The 13,936-nt window shown below is 44.8% G+C and overlaps 1 protein-coding gene across 4 annotated transcripts in view; it reads right to left on the reverse strand.

The window, feature by feature from the left end:
- Window positions 1-521: 521 nt before the first annotated feature.
- FBXO21 (F-box protein 21) overlaps window positions 522-13,936 on the reverse strand; it is a 42,754-nt gene continuing 29,339 nt past the window's right edge. For 2 of the 4 annotated variants that reach the window (XM_049865550.1, XM_049865549.1), the window contains exon 12: window positions 522-3,787. In XM_049865550.1, coding sequence (XP_049721507.1) covers window positions 3,600-3,787 — 188 coding nt within the window. In that variant the 3' untranslated portion in view covers window positions 522-3,599. The other 2 variants (XM_049865551.1, XM_049865552.1) reach the window with 2 other exon arrangements.

Below are 13,936 nucleotides of genomic sequence, written 5' to 3' on the forward strand. Positions count from 1 at the left end.
ACTATTCATGTCTCCAAAAAGAAACGGCCATAGAACCAAAATTCTGCCTTTGGTTTAGGTGGACATCTTCTTCCCGCCAAAAAACAATATCAACAAACATGAAGAGCTGTATCCTGATTATGACCATAAAAAAACAAAACAAAACAAAAAAAACCCAGTGCCCTCGAGTCGATTCCGACTCATAGCGACCCTATAGGACGGAGTAGAACTGCCCCATAGTTTCCAAGGAGCGCCTGGAGGATTCAAACTGCCAACCCTTTGCTTAGCAGCCGTAGCACTTAAACACTACGCCACCAGGGTTTCCTATGACCACATAATACTTTCAAACTAAAAGTTGCTGGTAGTCCCACTTTCACTTACCTGGAACATGGAGTTTAGGGAAAGAAATGTTTCCCTTTATAGCAAAGGGACCTGGGAAGACAAAAGAACGCCTGGAGACCTGGAAGCATGACTCGGTTTAACATGTTAAGACTGAAACATTTTCAAACTAGATTTTAAGTAGATACTATAAAATGTAAAACTCATTCAGCAACAGTCTTTAATGCTGGTTTTCTCAATAAAACAGGTTAAGTCATTTAAATGCACTTATAATGAAGATCTACTTACAAGGCTCAGGCGATACAACATAAAACCAGTCTTTCAAAATCTGGTTAGCTGGACAGTGTTTTCAGATAAGACTCTTGGCAAGACTGACTATAAGGTATACGAGTTCTGGACATAACTTATGCTTCGCCCAGACAGTGTTTCCCAGAGCATGTTCTGAGAAGAGTGGCCCCCACCCCCCCGCCCCGGGTGGTATGTGTGTGTTGGCCGGGAAGAGTTCTGGGGTCTAGTAAGTCAGGAAACACAGCACACTACTTGTGCCTTGGAAATGCATCATGCACAGTAACATATTTAAGGGTTTGAGCAACACTGCAGTACAGGAAATGGTTTGACTCTGGGTAGCCCAGCATCTCCCAAATGTACCTGACCACCATCTTTATTCTAACATAGGGTCTAGTAGCACCTTTCAGGACCAGAGCTCTGCAGGACGTTTTAGCCACGCTGTCTGCAGGACATCAAATTGACATTAAAACCCACTGAAAATCTAGTCTTCCCTCAAAGCATGTGCAGTTCTGGTTTTACAACACACACCTCAACAGTCCTTGCATTACGACCGTATACTCTCAAAAATGACCAGCAGGCTCATAAAATTAACGTCTGGGAGAGAACTCGTAGTATACAGATAGCCTGTTCGCTGACCGAGGCCAAGGAACATTCAGTAGAGCAAAACTCTGCATGTTTACGTCAGAAGAGAGGTAAGAGACGTCTCACTCCTGTCACGCTGGGCTTTCTTCCGAAACGAAACTTGGCAGGCCGTTTAGGTGGTTTCTCTGGGTAAGTTCCATTTATTAATCAGTGTACAAAAAAACCCAGCCATCCATTTGAAGAGAAAAGATGTTAATATAGCCAAATATTTAATATTTTAACATTGTGAAAGCCCTACTTTTTTAAGAGGGTTTTTTTTTTTCCAAAGTGGAGAAAACTTTTAAAAAGAAACTTATGATTTATTAGAGTAGAGGATCTAAAACATGTTTTTAGAAAAATATAAAGTGCCCAGATACCAAGTTACACAGGTGATACAGGCTTCCTGGAGCCAAGTGAAGTATTCGTGAAGAAACACATTTAAAAACCATCTAGATACATATTTACAACGACGTCAGTAAAGATAAGACTATCTTTCTTGGCTTTGATGTTACTCTATGAAAAAAGGAAAGTGAACCAGAAAACCAACAGTTATTAACTCTCAGCATGCTCCAGTTCTTAGAAATGGATCTCATGAATGTTAACTCCACATTATCTACTTTCACCTTGAAATCAGAGGAGTGTTAAGATTTCCCCCCAGCTGCAGGAAGGCTGGGTGTGGGGAGTGGTCACGTTTTCAAATGCAAGTCCAAAGGACCGGGCTTTGGATTCGAGGCGTGAGGAACATGGACACTGGACAACAGCTGGTTCAGGCTGGAAGGAGCCGCTAGCCAAACCCCCACCTCTAACCGAACTGCTGTGGCCTTTCTTCACTTGCTAGTCAGTGGTCTCTGATGGCTTCCCAACCTTGGTCATCCCACGGTTTCCAAAGTGTAAACAAGCAGCAGTCATCGCACATGTTGGGAAAGTACAGCATGCAAGTGACAGACGGGCAGGGGGCACGGCTGGCGCACGGCCCCCCGAGCCTCATTCGCTAGAATTGAGAGTGCAAAGTGACTAGGTCCTAACGCCAGAGGTTATTTTCTACCGGTTAATTACAACATTAGCTCACTTGAGGGCTGGCGGGTAGAGTGGTAGGCGAACCAAGGCTGCGAAGACTTGGGACCTTCACGTTCGGTTACTAAGGACATTGGAAAGAAGTCACTGGTCTCTGAACACAAAGCCAGACTCTCTCCGTGGGACTTCATGATGGTCTTTGTCCTGGTGCTGCCCTGGCACTGGTGACAGAGAAGGCAGATGATATTTCCACCTCCTCTCCTGTCAATTGAACACTCTTAAAATGAAAGACTTCTTAGTTTATTTCTACCTCGTCACATTCAAAAAGATTTTGGAGTGACACTAAGGAATGACAAAGAGTGTGGGAGCTCCCCGCTTCCCCGGTTTTTTTTTTTTTTTTAAATGCTTAAGGTTCATTATTTCTTCTTTTTTTGTGATTACAAAAGCAAAACCTCAGTTTTAGGTCTTTGGAACCACAGAATATGATTTCTAAGATTTTTTAACATCAGATTTGTACTTGTCTCACTACAAATACAACCAGTCATCGACCGAAGACTTACTCATGATATTGAGTGCATTTTTTAAACAAAAAAAAAGAGAGGAATGAGTGAATGTGGCAAAGTCCATTCACAAGGGCCATTATTATGTGTTTTCTCAAAGAATGTTGTATCGTGAAATAGAAAACTAACGATCAGGAGAGGCATAGGGAAGGGAAAACTTATTCTCTTGATTCAAATAAAGAAAAAGACAAACACCAGAATTGGTGTTACAAACTTAGCAAAAATAAATTCGAATGATTCTAATTCCCATTAAGCTTGTTAATGCCTCCAGCTCTGAGATGTGGGCAAGAATGCGTACAACTTGACCTCTGAACATACGACTCAGTTCAGAGTAGAAAGACAAACAGTCCTGATCGAGGATTGCACGTGTTCCGTAGAGAAATTAGAAAAAAATATTGCAAATGAATAACCCCAACTGTCCATCAAATGAGATGATCTAAGACACGTGTAGACAGACATAAGGAAGTGATGAGAAAGAATGAAGAGAGAAGTGTTGATTGTGGGACCTCATGAAGACAGAATGTCACAAGCTGTCAACACAGGACAAGCATACAAGCCATGCCACTGAACACAGTGCCTTTCAAGTCAATTCACTAGTGTAGGCGGAGAGCAACATTGTCTTTGCAGCTGAAAGACAGCACACATTATTTGAACTTAGTAGGAGGCAGCCAGCACTACTGGTGAAGTGGCTTTCCTGGCGGTGTGAAACCAGAGGAATCCGTGGCGCCATCTTCTTCCGGAATCCTGTTCTCCTGGAAGATAGCAGCAGCAGCAAAGGTCAGTGCCCTCTACTAGACTCTACTCTATGTTCTCTTTCTTGGCACTGTAAATATTCTGCACCGTCTCATAGACAAACTCCAGATCCTCTGGATATCGAATTTCTAGCTCTGCATTCGGGATGTAGTGTGTGCCAGTAAACTCTGAGAAATAGCGTCCGACGTCGGGGTGCGAGATTTCTTGAGGTTCCACGTTATATTCCAAGTTTTCTGTTGGTAAAGAGGCACACGGACATTCTCGTTAGAAGTTCAATTTCGGCAGCCGTTTTTATCCACAGAACTTCCTATCCCCCTTTTGGGTGGCATTTTTTGGGGTGCAGGACAGGCAGCGTGAAAAGGGAAGACAGAGATGCTTATGGTATTTGAGGGACATAATGGGAAAAAGGGAACTCTGGTGGTACAGTGGCTAAGTGCTCGGCTGCTAACCAGAAGGTCAGTGGTCTGAACCCACCAGCTGCTCTACAGGCAAGAGACGGGGCAGTCTGCTTCCACAAAGATTACCCTATGGGGCAGTTCCACTGTGTCCTACAGGGTTGCTATAAGTCAGAATCGACTTGATGGCAATGTGTAATAGGAAAAACGCAACAAGCAGCCATCAGGATGGTGGCACGGTGGGATGGCAGGATGTGGAATGGACCCCCAGCAGCCCCACGAGGATGGCAGCATTTCGATATTCTCTGAGCAAGATGTTTGGCTCCAGCAAGACCCCTATAGGAATCTCTTGTGGGTGGGCAGGCCAGAGACTCATCGTGGGACAGGATTATCCTGTCCTGCTCATTCCTGCCAGTGCTGAAGCTTCTGAAGCCCCCACTTCATTTGGTTACAAATCTCAACCCGCTGTCCTTGTCTACTAGCAAGAGCCCAGCCCACACAGGTCACACCTTCCACCTGAGTTCCTTGAGATCCTGGTCACACGCTTCCTAAAGTGAGTCAGCCACTTCGCAGGGCTGCTGTTGGGTCCACTAAGAGGAATGGAAAACTGGTATCTACCTTGGAGCCCTTGAAGAGCATCGGTTATGACTACTTGTATAATGTCCTACGAAAACAATGCTACTTCTGCTTTTTGTTCTCTATTTTGCCACCAGAGAAAGAAGTGTCTGCTGCTACAGAGAGTAAAAACCGAAAAACCTGTTGCCACCAAGTCTGGTAAAGCCCATGGCTGTTAACTAAAATCGGCAGATTAAATCCACCAGCTTCTCCGTGGGAGAAGGATGTGGCATCTGCTTCCGTGGAGATTACAGGCTTAGAAACCCTATGGGGCAGTTCTACTCTGTCCTATAGGTTTGCTATGAGCTGGAATTGACTTGACGGCAATGGGTTAGGTTTTAGTTTTCTGTAGAGAATAAGACTCTTAAAATAGCATGATTAAAAATAAAAAAAAGATGATAAAACACGTGAGGTGAGGTATTTAAAAGGTGAAAATCCTTCCAGGTGGTTTCCCAGAGAGAATTACTTGAAGATGGCTGCTCCATGGGCCCAATGAGAGGATGGTGACATGTATGACCTCCTCCCAGGCCAAACGACTGGACCAAGACTGGGAATGGGCACTCAACTCCAGGCTTATTTCCTCCACCCTGACTGTTCTCCAAGGTCAGCCTTGGCCCCAGCCAACGTGAAGCAGACTTTACACAACCCGTTACTTCACCAAATCCACGGAGTCTCTGGGCAAACTCATTACTTGGACCAACTAACACAGCGTGGCCACCGCCACCATTGCTGTTTTTGCTACTAAATCATAGCATATTATTTCTTAAACATCTTGAAATACAAATTCAGGATAGCTGAGAAGAATTTTACTTTCTTGGAGAAAATTAGTAGTCATAAAACTACAGTTCCAAGAAGTCACCTATGCTATCAAAAGCCATAAAATAAGCATATCATTGAAGCCAGGAATTCTACTTTTAAGGATATCTTTTAAAGGCATGACTCCTCAAGCCAGAGGCCCTGAATCCCAGAGCACACAGGATAAAGACGAGGCACCTTCCTGAAGCATCCACATAAAATGATATTTGGGGGACTCATTTGAGAAAAGAGCTGCAGAATTCAACTGATCATTTTTTAGCATGAAATCCAAGTATTTAACTACATTTTGTGGCGATCAGTTGTTTTAGGTCATTTCTTCAGAGGTATACCACATTTTTATGCAAATAACACCTACGTTTGCCTGCCAACCATGCCCTCCCCCCACAAGGTATTTTCGTAAGCGCCTTGCCCCCAATCAGCATAGTGACTTATGAAAATAACTTGCAGGGGGAGGGCCTGGTTGGTTACCCGTTACTTGCGTAAAAAGATGGTATTGCTTTTAAAGTTTGAGAAGTAATAATGCTAGGAATATCATGTATAAATCATAGGCAAAAATGAACAAAAATGTAAAAACGGTATAAATGTCCAACTGTAGGTCACTATGTAAGTAAATAATGGCCCATTAATTCAGCAAAATACTAGGCAGCCATGAAAATGAGGAGCCCGTTTGCATGATTCTATGGAGGAGTTGAAAGTAAGACTTTAAACATGGCCACCTGGAAGGCGATGTATCTGGGCTGGTACATTCCAGGGCACAGCTGCACACACAGCTCCTCCGAAGTGCCAGGCACTGTGCTACCTTACAGGCACCATCTCTAATCCCTGTGTTGCTCCACAACGCAGCTCTTGTCAGTTCTCTTCTGCAGCTGAGTAAACCTTGGCACAAAGAGGTGAAGGACCAGCTCAAGATTGCAAGGTTAGGAACAGGTGAAGCCAAGTATTATGGATTGAACTGGGTCCCCCCAAAATGTGTCAACTTGGCTAGGCCATGATTCCCAGTATTGGGTGGTTGTTCCCCGTTTTGTTATCTGATGTGATTATTCTAACCTTTAAGATGTTAATGAGGCAGGATTCAATCTACAGAATTAGGTTGTATCTTCAGTCACCCTTTTTTGAGATATAAAAGAGAGAATCAAGCAGAGGAGAGGGACCTCGTACCACCAAGAAAGAGGAGCCAAACTTGTGAGCGACCATTTAAATACTCCACTGGTTCCACCCCATTTGAAGCAAGGGAGAATGAAGAAAACCAAAGACATAAGGGAAAGATTAGTCCAAAGGACCAATGGACCACAACTACCACTGCCTCCACCAGCCGGAGTCCAGCACAACTCGATGGTGCCTGGCTACCACCACTGACTTCTCTCACAGGGATCACAAACGAGGGTCCCAGACAGATCTGGAGGAAAATGTAGAACAAAACTCTAACTCACAAAATAAGACCAGACTTCCGGGCCTGACAAGAGCCTGAAGAAACCCCAAGAGTACGGTCCCAGACACCTTTTAGCTCAGTATCAAGTCACTCCTGAAGTCACACTTCAGTCGAAGATTAGACAGGCCCATAAAACGGGACTAAAGAGACACACCAGCCCGGCGGCAAGGACCAGAAGGCAGGAAGGGACAGGAAAGCTGGTAATAGGCAACCCAAGGTCGAGAAGAGTGTTGACATACTGTGGAGCTGGCAACCAGTGTCTCAAAACAATATGTGTACTAATTGTTTAATGAGAAGCTTGTTCACCAAACCTTCATCTAAAGTACAATAACAAAAAGGCACATAAATTGATTTAAAAAAGAAAGAAGAGCCAGGAGCAAAGCGTGTCCTTTGGATCCGGGAATCCCTGCACTGAGAAGCTCCTAGGCCAGGGCAAGACTGATGACAAGGACCTTCCCCCGCAGCCAACAGACAGAGAGAGAAAGCCTTCCCCTGGAGCTGGCACCCTGAATTTGGACTTCTAGCCCCCTAAATTTTAAGACAATAAATTTCTGTTTGTTGAAGCTATCCGCTTATGGAATTTGTGTTTCAGTGCCACTAGGGAACTAAAACACCAGGATTCAAACCCAGACAGTCCAATTCCAGAGTCAAAGGGGAACTAGATGTAAGAAAAAACTAACTTTGAGAGCGGTGAGGGCATGGCAACTGCAAGGGTGCACGTTAGGAGAGGGCAGGGATAAGCGGGGCTGGCCAGCTCCAGAGCCCAGGGGCCAAAAAGGGTAGCTCCAGCTGAGGTTCCTCTGCGGAAACAGGAGCCGTGGATCCAGGATCCTCCAGTTTTTCGATAAGGAAAATGGGTAGTCAGTCAACCCTACTATCTGTCCACTGTTAGCATTAGATCTTTATGTAAGTGACTTTATTTTCTTATGTTTAACTTCTTTTAATGTTAAAATCAGAAAAATTGATGAATGTAATAAATACCCAAATATTTCAAAATGCTATGGGCTGAGAAAATGCCTTTTCTGCCCGCCCACCATTCCTCTCCCCAGATCCAGGAACAGGAGGGACCGGTTAGTGGAGCGTCACAGGTGCACCTCCTTTGGGAGGCTGACCAGGATGTGACCATGGTTTGGTGCCTCGGCAAGGTCAGCTGCCCAGGGCATTGCACTTAATATGTCTTCTTGGAAAGGTTCATATGAACAGTAGAGGGAGGGTAGAGAATCGGAGGCCACTACCGAGAGATAAAACCCCCTCTGCTCTAAAGGGAGCACTGTTACCTGTTACTGGTACCCGGTGCTGAGACAACTGAAAGTGAAAAAAATGTTAAGTGGGTAATTCAGAGCAACATACTCTGTTCCCCGTTTCTCTAAAGCAGAGGTTCTCAACTGGGGCGATTCTGCCCCACTCCAGGGGACATTTGGCAATATGTGCAGATGTTTTTGGCTGTCACAAATTAGGAAGGGGAGTGCTACTGGCATCTAGTGGGTAGAGGTCAGAGATGCTGCTAAACATATTACAATACATAAAATAGCACCCACAAGAAAGAATTATCTGGCCCAAAATGCCAACAGAGTTGAGGCTGAGAAACCCTGCTCTAAAGTAACATGTCTTCGCGTTGGTCCTCTCTCCCTTTCTCCCCATGGTATTAAGCAGCAGTTGGGTAACACTTAGCTTCTGAGTGCAGGGGGAAAGGATGACAGTTAGAGCCAGATTATCACCCACGCATCTCAAAGGCAACATGGCGGGACAGCGGGCAGCACAGAATTCTGAACATGGGCACCAAGGAAAGGGCATGACGAGACGGGCAGGAAAGCCAGGGAGGGCACGTGGGAGGGAGATGAGAGCGGTACACGGGGAGCAGGACTGGGCTTAGTGCCGCCACCTGCCTGGGCACCAGCCTGCTAAGGAACACAACAGGAAGGGGCATAATAATAATTAAAAAAAAAAAAAAGAACACAAGTAAGATAACGGAGTTGGCAACAGCGCGTTACAAAGGGAAAGTAAATACCGATCCACTAAATAAGGTTTCAAAAAACTCTCTGTAAGAGGAACAAGAAATCTACTATAGAACTTAACCGAGCAAGACACTTCCACTCAAACAGCCTGTAAACGGCAAGCAGCCTCTCCTGATTCCCCTGAAATCTTCAGAGAAATGTTGTCCATTTATGCTTATTTTAAATAAACTTCCACTTACAAAAAAACATATGAAAACATTCCTTGTAAGACAATGGACGCACTACCTGAGCGTTCCTTGGCCCCTGTCCCGTCTTGGCCCCGGAGGAAACAACCATTGGTCTGTGTGTCCGTCTAGTCCTTCTTTATGAAGGGACATGCATGTATCTAAATACACCGATACAGATACACAATACACTCTTAAGAACAATTCTATATTGCTCTACGCGTATTTACACAAAACACACTGTAAGTGATAAACTGGCCATCTTTGTTTTCCACTGCAGCTTAGTGTTCCACAGTTTGGCTATACCATAATTTGTACATAATTATGTGCCATAATTCCTTACGAATGGCAAGTGCTCTGCTATTTTAACACCGGACAACAAGCCTCGTTATACGTACAGCTGGAGATCTTAGGAGAAGGGGCACTGGAGATGTTCACAATTCAACAGAGGGTGCCAACTGCCCCTGCAGGGCTGCTGCACTCTGTTCTATGCTCCATCTGCACGTGTGGGTCCCCACACGGTTCACCACAGGCTGGCCCCAGGAAGAGCACGCTCGTGTGTGCGTGTGTGTTGTACACACGTCAGGGGGAGCGTATGGGGGAGAAGTATGGTTTGAAAGCTTAAAACAAATTACAGGAAAGGGAACTAACATTTAGTAAGGGTGTGCCATGTACCAAATGCTCTATGAGGTGTGATATCATATACAAAATACACTAAAAAACTGGATATTCACATTGCAGTTGAATTCCCTATCTTCTAATATATGGGTGGCTGATTTCAATCCAGAGCATCCGTGGTATTCGTTTCCATGGTCTCTGAGAAGTATGTGTGTGTGGAAGGAGTCAGGACAGGAGCTGCTGCTCTTCAACCTAGCTGCCAAGGAGCTATTAAAGCACGCCCCCTAGTGGGAACAAGGAGTATAACTAGATGCTGGATCTCCTTCCCATTAGGATTTGGGTGAAATCTAACATATTGAGAAAAAAAATTCTCTTAATTTGCAGGCTAAAGCTGTTTGAAGACGTACACGTATGTGGTTTATAATTCACTCTCCAACTCTCTCTGGAGAGCTAATAATGAGAAAAGTATTCATTAATGGGTTCCACTGAAGTTAATCGGTTCACTGGAGCCAAAGGTTGGAAATTTAGATTAAGAAACAGTTTAAAACCAAACCAAATATGAATACAAGCAAGTCAACTCAGAAATGTTCAAAAACGTATTCAAATAAGTGTTTTAAAAATGTAGCCTCTCTAGGTCTCCTACTAGTCAAATATGGGCTAATTGGAGCATAAAATTGTCCCAAATGATTATAACACATGGAATAAACCAAACTCCAAGAATCTATGGAAAGAAAGGGAAGAGAGAAGGGAGGGGGGAGGGGGGGGAAGTAGAGTAGAACGACAACATTAGAAAAATCACTGTTTTGTAATTTCCATATAATAATTTCAGGAACCCTGGTGGCGCAGTGGGTAAAGAGATCAACCGCTAACTGAAAGGTCAGCTGATCGAAACCACCAGAGGCTCTGTAGGAGAAAGATACAGCAGTCTGCTTCCATAAAGATTACAGCCCTGGAAACCCTATGTGATCACCATGAGTCAGCCACTGACTGCATAGTGATGGTTTTTTTTTTAATATACAAGATGATTTAGGCAAGAATATTTAATGGGTTCTGAGACAAACCATAGCGCTATAGGTTATTGGGGAATAAGATATTCATGAGATGCCAAAGCAGCACCCCATGGATTTCTTGTTAATTACAAGGGAACAACTGTAGCTTACAGTGAGTCACAACCTTAGCCAAGTGAGCAAACTTTGCAGTGCCAAGACTGGGACCATGGTGTACACAGCACTGGATATTAAGTATTCTTGGCAAGAGTATTTAACTAGACTCTAAGCAAGACCTGGAAAAAATAAGACAAATCCGGAACATGAGGCATTCAATCAGACAGCCGGCTAGAACGTGGCTCAAAGTCAAAGTCATATGAAAAGAAAAAAAGATGAGGAGTGAGGAACTGCTCTTTAATGAGAAAGACTAAAGAGATGCAACAACCAAGTGCAGGGCACAGATCTGGGTTGGGTCACAATTTTATAAAGAAACAAACAGCTACAAAAAGTGTTCCTATGACCACTGGAAAAATTTAAAGATGGACAGATTAAACCCAAAACCAAACCAGCTGCCGTTGAATCAAATTCCAACTCACACGACCCTTTGGGACAGAGCAGAACTGCCCCCTAGGGTTTCCAAGGAGTGGCTGGTGGATTCGAACTGCCGACCTTCTGGCTAGCAGCCGAAACCTTAACTACTGTGCCATCAGGGCTCCGGACAAAATATTATATATTCTGAAATTAATTTTTTTTTTTTAGGTGTGGTAATCGAACTGTGGTTGTGCAGAGTAATGTCCTCATTCTTAAAAGATGCCTTCTTAAGGATCTGAGCCGTGACATCAGCAATGTTCTCTCAAATGGCTCGACAACAGCAACGTCTGTCCACAGAGAAAACAAACACAGTCAATGTTAACTGTAGGGTCTGGTGGAACGTTAACTGTGGGATCTGGCGGAGGGCGTTTGGGGTAGCCACGGTGCTCTTCTGCTTCACAGGGTTGAAAACGGTCTCAATACAAAGGTGTCAAAAAAAAAAAAAAAAAAAAAAATGAGCCTCTGGTTGATGACCTGCTATTCCCACCATCTCACTGCTCTGCACTTCTGTTTACAAGGCTGTCCCCCTTTCTCGGACAGGGCCTCGTCCATCCCACAGCCTGTGAGCATCTCCTAGGGGTCTGCAATGACACAAGGTGCTAGGCACAGACCAGCGGATGAGGCAGACTCAGTGACTGCCCTTGTGGGGTTTCTGCTCAAGTGAAGGGCCAGATCCCAACAGGAAGTAACAGATGTGAACCCACTGGCTCAGGAAGGCAGGGGAACCAGGAGGTGCCGAGCAGGGCCAAATGACCCGTCTGAGGGTTGCGGGGGCAGGGGTGAGGAAAGCCTCCTGGAGGACATGGCATTAACTGGAGCACATGAGGAGGGAAAAGGGCCTGTTAGCGAGGGGCAACAGCTGCCTGGAGACCTAAGCAATTACAACGTGATATTAGGACTGTAAACACACACTGTGTGTTTCCAAGGGACTTCTGAATCATTAACACGGATGCTGGACTAATTCAGAATATTCAAAAACCAAATACTCATTTTTACCCACTCTAAAAACCTGTTTTTTTTTTTTTTTTTCCTTTTTTATTGCACTTCGAGTGAATGTTTACAGAGCAAATTAGTTTCTCATCCAACAATTCATAGAGAAATTGTTTTGGGACACTGGTGGCAATACCCACACTGTGTTAACACTCCCCCCTCCCCACCCGGGTTGCCTGTGTCCATCTGCCTGTTGTTCCCGTCCTTCCCCGCCTTCTCGTCTGTTTTTGGGCAGGCGTTGCCTGTTTGGTCTCCATACTTGACTGATCTGAGAAGCACGTGGTTCACGTGTGCTACTGCTTTAGAGGCCCGTCTCATCTTTGGCTGAAAGGTGTACTTCGGGAGTGGCTTCGTTCGGAGTTAAAAGGGCGTCCGGGCCACAGTCCCAGGGGTTCCTCCAGTCTCTGTCAGACCAGTAAGTAGGATCTTTTCTTTATGAACGTGAACTTTGTTCTACATTTTTCTCCTGCTCTGTCCGGGGCCCTCTATTATGATCCCTGTCAGAGTGGATGGTTAACAAGCCCGTTTTAAAGTCAATACAAATGTTTCTGGAAATTCAAGTACCAAATAGCGAAAGCGCCCAATACCAACCCAACCCCATGGGCAATGAGTGCGCATCGTGACACCCCAGACACGGGCCCACGATGCTAATGAAACCTCCCCTTTAATTCCAATACATGCAATGATGTAATCCCATAAAAACGCTTACTATGTGATTAGTGGTGGTGCAAGCCATCCATGGAATCATTCGATCATCCCCAAATCATTTGCTGATTTTTAGAAACCGTCAGTGTAATTTTTTACGACAGTGCTTCAAAAGTTACGTCCTATCACCGTTGGAGACTTTGTCTGACCCGAGAAGCCATGCAAGACTCCTCTGACAACCTTCCCATCTCGTGGATAGAGATTAAATAACCTGCTGTCTCAATAAAACGTGCCCCAGTGGCACAAGGGTTAAGCACTTGGCTGCTGACTGAAAGGTTGGTGGTTTGAACCCGCGGGGTGGCTCTCTGGGAGAAAGACCTGACGATCTGCTCCTGTAAAGATTACATGCCAGGAAACCCTATGGGGCAGTTCTACTCTGCTATATTGGGTCGCCACGCACCAGAATCGACTCCACGGCACTTAACAACAGTCTGAATAAACAAGAATTTCTCTTGACATTTTTGATGTAGCATGATCCCCTCTCAGCCTCTGCTGAATTAATAATTAAAAAGAGAACTTCTAACCTTTCTGATACTCCTGAGCTTTCTACACATCCAGTATTTCTATTATTAAGTCATGAAAATAATACTATATTTAGTTAGGTCAAACCTGATGTTTGAGGCCAGACATGAAAAGGCACAATGATGATGATGAAGGACAAGGCTCTTGGCCCAGCTGGATTCAGACTCACACTAAGTTAAAGTGTAAATGACCCCCTGGACTTCAGTGTCCTCACCTGTAAACGAGGATGGGGTGACAATGGTCATTACAGTCAAAGCATCAGAACACTGCCTGTCACGGAGCTGCACTCCGTTCGCATCGTGTTCATTTTTATTAACACATTAACGTGGTGAACGCCTCAATAGACAGGCCTATAATAAACGCATCCATTAAGCGGAGGTGAAATTCACCGGAGACACAGAGAAGGGAGACTCACAGGTAAGGCGCTCCTGTCTCTGAACTGCCTCCGCAGGCTGTGTGTCCTGTTCTCAGGAGTGCCCTGGGCTCAAGCACCTTCTCAGTGGACCCATTACCAAACACCTGCTGGCTCTCCTGGT

The sequence above is a fragment of the Elephas maximus genome, chromosome 22 (genome assembly GCF_024166365.1).
Source record: "Elephas maximus indicus isolate mEleMax1 chromosome 22, mEleMax1 primary haplotype, whole genome shotgun sequence".
Lineage (NCBI taxonomy): Eukaryota > Metazoa > Chordata > Mammalia > Proboscidea > Elephantidae > Elephas > Elephas maximus.